This window comes from Dipodomys ordii, unplaced genomic scaffold, assembly GCF_000151885.1.
Source record: "Dipodomys ordii isolate 6190 unplaced genomic scaffold, Dord_2.0 Scaffold26, whole genome shotgun sequence".
Classification (NCBI taxonomy): domain Eukaryota; kingdom Metazoa; phylum Chordata; class Mammalia; order Rodentia; family Heteromyidae; genus Dipodomys; species Dipodomys ordii.
In genome coordinates this window covers 14,217,533-14,227,841 of record NW_012267242.1, presented here as the reverse complement: position 1 = coordinate 14,227,841, position 10,309 = coordinate 14,217,533, and the positions used below count along the sequence as shown (strand labels likewise).

The 10,309-nt window shown below is 41.7% G+C and overlaps 2 protein-coding genes across 3 annotated transcripts in view; one reads left to right on the top strand and one right to left on the bottom strand.

Annotated features, from left to right (window-relative positions):
- Positions 1-10,309, top strand: part of Nup210l (nucleoporin 210kDa-like) — an 89,212-nt gene that overhangs the window by 23,748 nt on the left and 55,155 nt on the right. For both annotated transcript variants that reach the window (XM_013015307.1, XM_013015306.1), the window contains exons 8-13: positions 225-293; positions 1,082-1,188; positions 3,175-3,315; positions 8,015-8,152; positions 8,595-8,750; positions 9,443-9,641. In XM_013015307.1, coding sequence (XP_012870761.1) covers positions 225-293; positions 1,082-1,188; positions 3,175-3,315; positions 8,015-8,152; positions 8,595-8,750; positions 9,443-9,641 — 810 coding nt within the window. The remainder of the gene's footprint in view (positions 1-224; positions 294-1,081; positions 1,189-3,174; positions 3,316-8,014; positions 8,153-8,594; positions 8,751-9,442; positions 9,642-10,309) is intronic.
- On the bottom strand, positions 4,955-5,292 carry LOC105984941 (40S ribosomal protein S27). The gene has a single exon (XM_013015310.1). The coding sequence runs from the start codon at positions 5,261-5,263 to the stop codon at positions 5,009-5,011; it is 255 nt and encodes an 84-aa protein (XP_012870764.1). The 5' UTR covers positions 5,264-5,292; the 3' UTR covers positions 4,955-5,008.

The window sequence follows — 10,309 nt, the reverse complement described above, 5'->3', positions numbered from 1 at the left end:
AGCGCCTGGCAGCTAAATGAATTTTAAAAGAACAACACAATCTTCTTTCTCCCATTCCATCTTCCAAAAGTTCAAGAATTTTTCTTAGATGTATGGATTAAGTTTTGGCTTTTCAAGAGAGATGAAAGATTGTTTTATTTGTGCATTTATTTTCTTCTTTGGTAGCTCACTTTTCGGTATTCATTCAGCTCTGGCTCACATGATTTCCTTAAGCAAATATTAAGATGTCCATATGAGATCTGTATCTGGACTCCCGAACTGCACCATATATGTTGTAGAGCCTGGATTTTTAGGTATTTTCAGAAATTTGAGTAATTTCAATTATTTCACTAAAATGAGTTCATTATACACTGGAGACTTGTTAAGGTCCTTACCTTCATTTCAAGAACAGCTAACTTCAAACTTAAGTAAATGCTGTAAGAGTGGAACATTTTAAAACAGAGATTGTAAAACAATATAAAAATGCATATCATGTAATCTTTGAGTTAGGATAAGAGATGTTATACGAGGAAAAAGATTATTTTTTTTTGGCAGGAGGTCAGTCATAGGGCTTGAACGCCTGGGCGCTGTCCCTCAGCTCTTCAGCTCAAGGCTAGCGCTCTACCACTTGAGCCACAGCACCACTTCCGGCTTTTTTCTTTTTGCTTATGTGGTGCTGAGGAATTGAACCCAGGGCCTCATGCATGCAAGGCAAGCGCTCTACCACTGAGCCACCTTCCCAGCACAAGATATTTATTTATTTATTTTAGCCTATCCTGGGACTTGAACTCAGAGCTTGGGTGCTGTCCCTGAGCCTCTTTGTGTTCAAAGCTAGCGCTCCATCAGTTAAGCCACAGCACCACCAGCTTTTTCTGAGTAGTTTGTTGGAGATAATAATCTCACAGACTTTTCTGCCTGGGCTGGCTTTGAAGCAGGATCCTTAAATCTCAGCCTCCTGCATAGCTAGAATTACAGGTGTGAATCATCTTCACCCAGCTTTAAAGCAAGATTTGTGGAACGCTAATTTATTATACAACTTGAGATAGGGATTAAATGACCTGCTTTGGAAACCTGATATTTGTGTATCTTGATATGTATGTAGGCTTCACCATTTATCCTGGAGATCGATGGAGTCTAGAGGTGGAACAGGTGTATGTCATCACAGTAGAAGTGTTTGACAAAAGCAGCACAAAGGTCTATATTTCAGATGTGAGTCTCTCTTGCTATTTTGTTTTTTGGGGTGTGTGCTGTGTATGTGTATGTGTATGTGTGTGTGTGTGTGTGTGTGTGTGTGTGTGTGTGTGCATGTAGTGTGGGGCTGGAACTCTGGGCTTCTACTTTTGCTCACCTCATGGCTGGCATTGTATTACTTTAACCACACCTCCAGTCCATGAGTGTCTTTTTGTTCCTCTAGCTCCTCATATGGATAGTTCCCTGGACTGGTCTATCTGTCCAGTGGAAGATCCCTCTCTTCCTTTACCCCATGTTTTACTTTTGGAAATGAATGTTACTAGCTTTTAAACTGTTACTAATTTTTGAGGAATACTTCACTAGAAGTAAAGTTACAATATGGTAAGAATTATAGAAAGAAGCCGGTAGCTCATGCCTGTAATCCTAGCTACTCAGGGGGCTAACATCTGAGGATCACAGTTCAAAGCCAGCCTGGGCAGGAAAGTACTCGAGACTCTTATCTCCAATAAACCACCAGAAAACCAGAAGTGGTGCTGTGGCTCAAGTGGTAGAGTGCTAGCCTTGAGCTGAAGAGCTCAGGGACAGCACCCAGGCCCAGAGTTCAAGTCCCACAACCAACCAAAAAAAACCAAAAAACAAAAAAACCTCAAAACAAAAATCAATTACAGGAAGGAGTTGAAGAGAGTCCCAGTGATAACACTTTGGAGAGATCCTCACTCTTCAGATTCACTTCTGAGATGGCTACTATTTTTGTGGTTTGAGAATAGTGTGAATATCAGATGGGAAGTGTTATATTCACCTTTTTTTTGAGAAATATTAATTTATGGAATTTACAAATTGCACTAAAATTCACCTAAGTTTTGACTTTCTCTGTTCCTGATATTTGCATTTATGGATCTTTCAAAACTAGGACGTTTTTTTTTTTTTTTTGGTAGTGGTACTGGTAGTTTCCCACTTTCTAGACAGTTACTTTACCACTTGAGCTATACTTCTAGCCCTTGTTTGCTTTAGTTAATTATTTAGGTTTTATTATATAGGATCTCCTGTTTTTACCCATCCTCAAACCATGATCCTTCTACCTACAGCCTCCCTCATAGCTGGGCTGTTATAGGTGAATGCCACCATGCCTAGCTTGTTGATTAAGATGAAATCTCACTGACTTTTTTTTTGGGGGGGAGGGTCCGGTCGTGGGGCCTGAACTCTGGGCCTGGGCACTGTCCCTCAGCTCTTCAGCTCAAGGCTAGTGCCCTACCACTTGAGCCACAGCACCACTTCCAGCTTTTTGCTTATGTGGTGCTGAGGAATCGAACCCAGGGCCTCAAGCATGCAAGGCAAGTACTCTACCACTGAGCCACCTTCCCAGCCCCCTCACTGACTTTTTGCTTGAGGTAACATCAAATCTCCGTCTTCCTGATATCTGTCTCCCAAGCAACTGAAATTATAGGTATGAACCGCTGTGCCAGCCAGTAGTTCCAGTTTAAAATTAATTTTCTTTTTCTCAATTTAGAATCTCTACGAGGAAAACCAAAGGTTTTCTTTCTGTTGTTGCTGTTTGTGCCAGTCTTGAGGCATTGTCCCTACGCTTTTTTGCTGAAAGCTAGCACTCTACCACTTGAGCCACAACTCCACTTCTGGCTCATTTTATTATTAACTGGAGATAAGAGTCTCATAACCCTTATTAAAGCTGAACTTTGATCCTCAGATCTCAGCCTTCTTTTTTTGGGGGGGAGGGGGGAGAGGTCCGGTCGTGGGGCCTGAACTCTGGGCCTGGGCACTGTCCCTCAGCTCTTCAACTCAAGGCTAGTGCTATGTGGTACTGAGGAATCGAACCCAGGGCCTCATGCATGCGAGGCAAGCACTCTACCACTGAGCCACCTTTCCAGCCCTATTCTTATTTCTTTATCTCATCAATGCATAGCTACAGTTTCATATATGTTTTGGAATAAGATGACTTTAAGGGAAGAACATCCCTTGAGGTTTGTGTTGCTGTTGGGCTGATTGCAGAATCTCAGGATTATGTACAACTTTCTGAAGGAATACTTTGAAGAGAAAGTAACTACTGTGAATGGATCTTACCATGTAGTAAAAGCCCTGAGAGATGGTGTTGTGGTGATAAATGCATCCCTGACTTCCATCATTCACCAGGTAGGAAGTAAAACAATAGCCATTGCATTCTAAGAAAACTGAAGAGGTATGATATATGGAATACACCACCTTTATCTTTCACAAAAATGACGAGCAGATAATAAACAATACACATAGTATTTTCTACCTCGACAAGCTTTATACTTCAATCTCTGTTAATACACAAGTCTACACTATGATCATTGTGTACATATCTGGGGTTCCTTTTAGAATTACTGTTGTGCCGGTTCCTGCGGCTCATGCTAGCTACTCAGAGGCTGAAATTTGAGGATTTCATTTGAAGCCAGCCTGGGTAGGAAATTCCATGAGACTCTGATCTCCAGTTAACCACCAGAAAACAAACTGGAGCTGTGGCTCAATGTAGTAGAGCACTAGCCTCAAGCGAAAGAGCTGAAGGACAGCGCCAGGCCCTGAGTTCAAACCCCACAATTGACAAAAAAAAGAATTGCTATTGTTATTTGAGACAAGTTCTTCTTATATTGCCTGGAATTCAATGGTCCTGCTGGCATGTTACCACCACACACACACACACGCACACACACACACACACACACACACACATCCAAATGATTAACATGCTAATATATTTAGCCCTGCACTCAATGTTGAATTTTTACTTATTTCCAGGTTTTTCTTTAGTTAGGTTTTCTTTTTGGTTTGTTTCTTTTTTTTTTTCTTTTTTTGCCAGTCCTGGGGCTTGAACTCAGGGCCTGGGCACTGTTCCTGAGCTGCTTCTTTTACTCAAGGCTAGCACTCTACCACTTCTGGCTTTTTCTGTTTATGTGGTACTGAGGAATCAAGCCCAGGGCTTTATGCATGCTAGGCAAGCACTTACCACTGAGCCACATTCCCAGCTCATTGTTTTCAGTTTTTTGAGCAGTGTGTCACTATGTATGTAGCCCAGGCAGGCTTTGAACTTGTGATCCTCCTGTCTTACCCTTCCTAATGCTGGGGTTACAGTATTGCACTACTTGTGCTACCATGCCTGGTTTATTTCTTATTTGTTGACATTGTAAGTGGCATAACTGAGTATCTTTCCATATTTTGTTCTCCTTTTGGCTAGTTCTCGAACTTGTGATCCTCCTGCCTCATCCTCCTCGTTGATTACTGGTGTGCGCCACCATGGCCAGCTTGGCTAGTTTTCTTTCTCTCTTTCTTTCTTTCTTTCTTGTTTTTTTTTTGGGGGGGGTCTGGTTTTGGGGCCTGAACTCTGGGCCTGGGCACTGTCCCTTAGCTCTTCAGCTCAAGGCTAGCGCTCTACCACTTGAGCCACAGCGCCACTTCCAGCTTTTTTTTTCCTGCTTATGTGGTGCTGAGGAATCGAACCCAGGGCCTCATGCATACAAGGCAAGTGCTCTACCACTGAGCCACCTTCCCAGCCCCATCTTTCTTTTCTTTTGCCAGTCATGCTTGGGCTCTGTCCCTGCGCCTCTTTGTCCTTAAGCCTAGTGCCTTAAGGATTTTTCTGTCTCGTGGACTTTCCTTCCCGGGCTGGCTTTCAATGGCGATCCTCAGATCTCAGCCTCCTGAGTAGCTAGAATTACAGGTGTGAACATCAACACCCAGCTATTTTTGGTTGATTTTCACATGGCAAAATACCATATTAGATAAAAATATGAGGAATCAATCTTTTTTTTTAATCCAAAATGTGTTTATTGGGATGGTTTCCCATTCATCTTGGTTCACGGTGCTTTTAGTGCTGCTTCCTTCTGAAGGAACATCCTTCTGTAAGCCTTGCTTTTCCTCCTGTAGGCTGGCAGAGGACAGTAGAGCAACCAACACACAAAACTACTGTTTGTGCATGGCTAAAGACTGTGGTGATTTTATAGCATCCTGGGCATTTCACATCCATGAAATAGGAATTGGGGCTCTGCACCAGGCGCTTCTTCTTGTGTTTCCTCTTCTCCTCTTCAGGAGAGGGATGAAGGGGATCCTTTGTGAGAGGCATGTTCTTGGGAGGAGGTCGTCACTGCCAGAAAGTGGAATCAATCTATTTTTAATGTCTCCAAATTAGAAAGAATCCTGTGGCTTTGTTTTTGTCAGTTGTGGGGCTTGAACTCTGGGCCTGGGCACTGTCCCTGCACTCTTCAGCGAGTGCTCTACCGCTTGAGCCACAGTGCCACTTCTGGTTTTCAAGTGGTTTATTGGAGCTAAGTGTCTCACGGACTTTCCTGCCCAGGCTGGCTTTGAACCACGATCCTCAGATCTCAGCCTCCTCAGTAGCTAGGATTACAGGCGTGAGCCACTGGCACCGAGCTTCTGTGGCTTTTTTTTTTGTAATTGTTATTGAGTAATCAAACTCAGGGCCTTATGTACGCTAGGCAAGTACTCTACCACTAAGCCACATGTCTAGTCAATATCCTGATTGATTGATTGATTGATTGGTGTGGGGCTTGAACTCAGGGCCTGGGCACTGTCCCTGAGCCTCTTAGTGCTCAAGACTAGCACTTTACCACTTGAGCCAGAGTGCCACTTCTAGTCTTTGAGTGGTTTATTGGAGATAAGAGTCTGACAGGGACTTTTCTGGCTGGCTTTGAACCATTGTCCTTAGATCTCAGCCTCCTGAGTAGCTAGGATTCCAGGCATGAGCCTCAGTGCCTGGAGTATCCTGATTTTTATAGCCTGTCAAATATCCTTCCTTTTCCTCAAACTACTTTCCTCTGATGGTCCTTTCACTCAAAATCCCAAAGTAGCCTTAATTCTCTGCTTACTCAGCTTCTACATTCAATATAATAAGTGCCTAATCAATCCTAAATATCTCACAAGTCCTTTTATTTCCTACTGTCTCAACATAGACTTTTCTCCCTCCCTTCCCTTTCTTTTTTTTCAGTCCTGGGATTTTAATTCAGCAAGCACTGGCAAGCCCTGTTCCTCTGAGGTACATACCCAGCCCTTCATATGGATCCTTTCTACAAAGATCACAAGCTCATAGTCTGCAGAGTATTTTGGCTTATGGTCTTGCTTTTTATTTTATGTAACTGTCATTCTTCCTTCCTTCTTTCCTTCCTTTTTCCTTCTTCTGGGTGCTGGAGATTTTTTCTTAATTGAGAAACATAAAAATAAAACCCATCAGGTGCTAGTGGCGTACGCCTGTAATCCTAGCTGCTTAAGGAGGTTGAGATCAGAGGATTCCAGTTCAAAGTCAGCCCAAGCAGGAGAGTCCCCAATACTCTCACCTCCAATTAACCAACAAAGAGTTAGAAATAAGCCAGGTGCTGGTGGTCTATGCCTGTAATCCTTGCTACTAAGGAAGCTGAAATCTGAGGATCATAGTTCAAAGCCAGCCAGCGCAGAAAAGTCCCCTATGAGACTCTTATTCCAATTAACCACTCAAAAACTGGATGTGGCACTGTGACTCAAAGTGGCAGATCACTAGTCTTGCTCAAAAGAGCTCAGGGACAGTGCCAGGTCCTGAGTTAAAGCCCTTGACCAACAAAAATAAAAAATAAATAAACGAGATTTCTGATTTCTAGAAAAACATGACATAAACAGTTAAAACAAACAGTGGCTGTATTGTTTAGACTGTACTCAGTCTGCTTTAGTTCCTACCATTCCTTGTTAGTGTATGCCCATTTTAATAAACCATTTTAAGTACCTAAAAGTGTATTGTTGTACACATTTGAGTCTGTGCTGCTATCTAATGATTGACCCTTAACAACTTTTCCAGCCTCAGGGTCTTATCATTCTTCTTTTCTTAGGCCTTAGACACACTGAACTTTTATTTCCTAGAAAACACCTTATTTTTTTTTGCCTTTAAGTTTTGTTTTCATATGGTTTGTTTTTAGGGGGGAATTCTTTTTAGATTGATGAAAATATTAGAATTTGAGATTATAGTAATGGTTACACAGTTTTGAACATACTAAAACCAGTGAATCGTGAACTCTAGATGGGAAAATTTTGTTGTTATGTGAACCTCTAAAAAGATGCTTCGAAAGATGTATGACTGCAGCAATTTAGATGTTAGGGGAAAAAAGTAACAAATCAGGCATAGCAATAAAAATTATCCAAAATGAGCCTGGTGCGGGTAGCTCACACCTGTAATCCTACTCAGGAGGCTGAGATCAGAGGATCACAGTTCAAAGCCAGCCCAGACAGGAAAGTCTGTGAGACTATCATCTCCAGTTAACACCATAAAACTGGAAGAAGCACTGCGGCTCAAGTGGTAGAGAGCGCTTGCCTTGAGCTGAAGAGCTGAGGCACAGCGCCCAGGAACAAAGTTGAAACCCCACAACTAAAAAAAAAAAAATCCAAAATGAAAACCATAAGAATAAAAGCCAGCAAGTGCATGGGAGTAGGGACAACTTTACAACCTAGTATAAATCTGTACATCTAGGAATTTCAAAATCCCAAACACTTATAACAATTGGAAGGGGGCTGGGAATGTTTAGTGGTAGAGTACTTGCCTAGCATGCATGAAGCCCTGGGTTCCATTCCTCAGTACCACATAAATGGAAACAACCTGAAGTGGCACTGTGGCTCAAGTGGTAGAGTGCTAGCCTTGAGCAAAAGAAGCTCAGGGACAGTGCCCAGGCTGAGTTCAAGCCCCAGGACTGGCAATAATAAAATAATAATAATAATTGGAAGGCAGGAAGATGAAGAATTTGAGACCAACCTGTACCACATAGCAAGATCCTGTCTAATAAAATCAAAATGATAACAAAGAAAAGTACTTACAAAATATTTTTTCTTATTCCTATAGAATAACAGTATTCAGCCAATACAACTTCTAATCAAACACCAACAAGAAGTGAAGATTTATTTTCCCATCAAGCTTAAGCCCAGCTTTCTGGCATTTCCTCATCACCCTCATGAAAAGTTATATCGTTACAAAGTACAGGTATGGTGTCCTGTAACACCAGAATTCACAAAGTGATAAGCCAGTTTCTCTGATAAATTAATTTATTAATGTTGAATTTCATTTCCCTCTAATCTCAGTATAGTCAGTCAGTTTTTTCTGGCCACTAATAAAATCATGTCCTTAAATACTATCATCTCGCAAGACTTGCTATACTTTCTACCTCTCTGCCATACATATTTGCCTTGGGAGTTAATTATGGTTTTGTCGGGTTCCCTTATATCTTGTATTGACCTTTTGTGTGTGGAGTATTTTTTTGTATTGACCTTTTGTGATATTATCATTTAGTTCTTTCACAATAGCTCCAGTTTCCTAACGTGTAGAGATGATTTATGATATAGCTTTATTTTACAAGTAAAAATTTACATTTTCACTTAAATTCCGTTTTTCTTCTTATAGTAAATATAATGTGCTTTTTTCACAGGTAGAAGGTGGTAGTGGCAACTTCACTTGGACGTCTTCTAATGAAACAGTAGCCATGGTAACCACTAAAGGAGTTGTGACTGCAGGCCAGGTCTGGGGGAATAGTACCATTTTGGCCAGAGATGTACAAAATCCATTTCGATATGGGGAAATTAAGGTAAGGTTTAACCTTACCACCTCTAAAACATTCCTGTCTAAACTTATGTGTAGTAACATGTTTGAAAGTACTTCAAGTCCAACTTGGTTACTTAAAATGTTACTCAAAGCCAGGTGCCAGTGGTTCATACCATGAGACTCTTACCTCCAATTAAGCACCAGAAAGTAAGAAGTGACTCAAGTGTAGAGCACCAGCCTTGAGCAAAAAAGCTAAGGTACAGTGCCCAGGCCCTGAGTTCAAGCCCCAGTACTGGCATTAAAAAAAGAAAAGAAGATGGTCTGGGAATATGGCTTACTAGTATAGTACTTGCCTTGCATGCATGAACCCTGGCTTTGATTTCTCAATACTATATAAACAGAAAAAGCCTGAAGTGGCACTGTGGTCAAGTGGTAGAGTGCTAGTCTTAAGCAAAAAGAAGCTCAGGGATAGGGCTCAGACCCTGAATTCTAGCCCCAGCCCTGGCAAAAAAAAAAAAAAAGAAAAGAGAAGAGAAGAAAAAAGAAAAGAAAAGCTGGCGCCAGTGGCTCACACCTGTAATCCTAGCTATTCAGGAGGCTGAGATCTGAGGATTACAGTTCAAAGAGAGCCCTAGCAGGAAAGTCTATGAGACTTTTTTTTTTTTGGTTGCTGTGTTTAATTTTTTAGGGAATGATTTATAAGGCTTTTCTAAAAGATGAATTGTTTTTCTTTAGGTACATGTTCTAAAACTGAACAGAATTGAACTGTTACCATATCATGCTGATGTGGAAATTGGACAGATTATAGAAATCCCTATTGCAATATATCATATAAATAAGGAGACCAAAGAGACTATTGCATTCACAGACTGCTCTCATTTAACCTTGGATATGAACTCAGATAAGCAAGGAGTCTTTACTCTTTTCAAAGAAGGTAAGACTAGGCACTTTTTATTTGAACTTGAATTAAGAGACCCATCATCAATTTAGACTAATTATCAATTTAGAAACTACTCTACTTTGAATTCATTATCATTCCTGTTTTTTTTTCCAGTCTTAGGGTTTGAACTCAGGGCCTGAGTGCTGTCCCTGGACTTCTTTTTGCTCAAGGTTAGCACTCTACCACTTGAGCCACAGCACCACTTCCTGCTTTTTCTGTTTAGGCTGTGCTGAGGAATCAAACCCAGGGCTTCATGCTAGGCTAGCACTCTACCACTAAGTCACATTCCCAGCCACCCCATCCCACCCCCCCACCCCTGCTCTTTTTCCTTTTTTTCTAGACAGGATTTTACTATGTAGTTCTTGCTGGGCTGGAGCTTATAGTCATTCTGCTTCAGTGTCCAAAGAGCTAGAATTATTAGTGTACACTACTACCACATCAGACTTTCTCTTTCTATTTACCTTTTTTTTGGGGGGGGGTCCGGTCATGGGGCCTGAACTCTGGGCCTGGGCGCTGTCCCTCAGCTCTTGAGCTCAAGGCTAGCGCTCTACCCCTTGAGCCACAGCACCACTTCTGGCTTTTTTTTCTTTTTGCTTATGTGGTGCTGAGGAATCGAACCCAGGGCCTCGAGCATGTAAGGCAAGCGCTCTACCACTGAGCCA

Excerpts from the sequence above, each read along its gene's own strand:
- LOC105984941 (XM_013015310.1), bottom strand. The coding sequence starts at position 5,263 with ATGCCTCTCACAAAGGATCCCCTTCATCCCTCTCCTGAAGAGGAGAAG.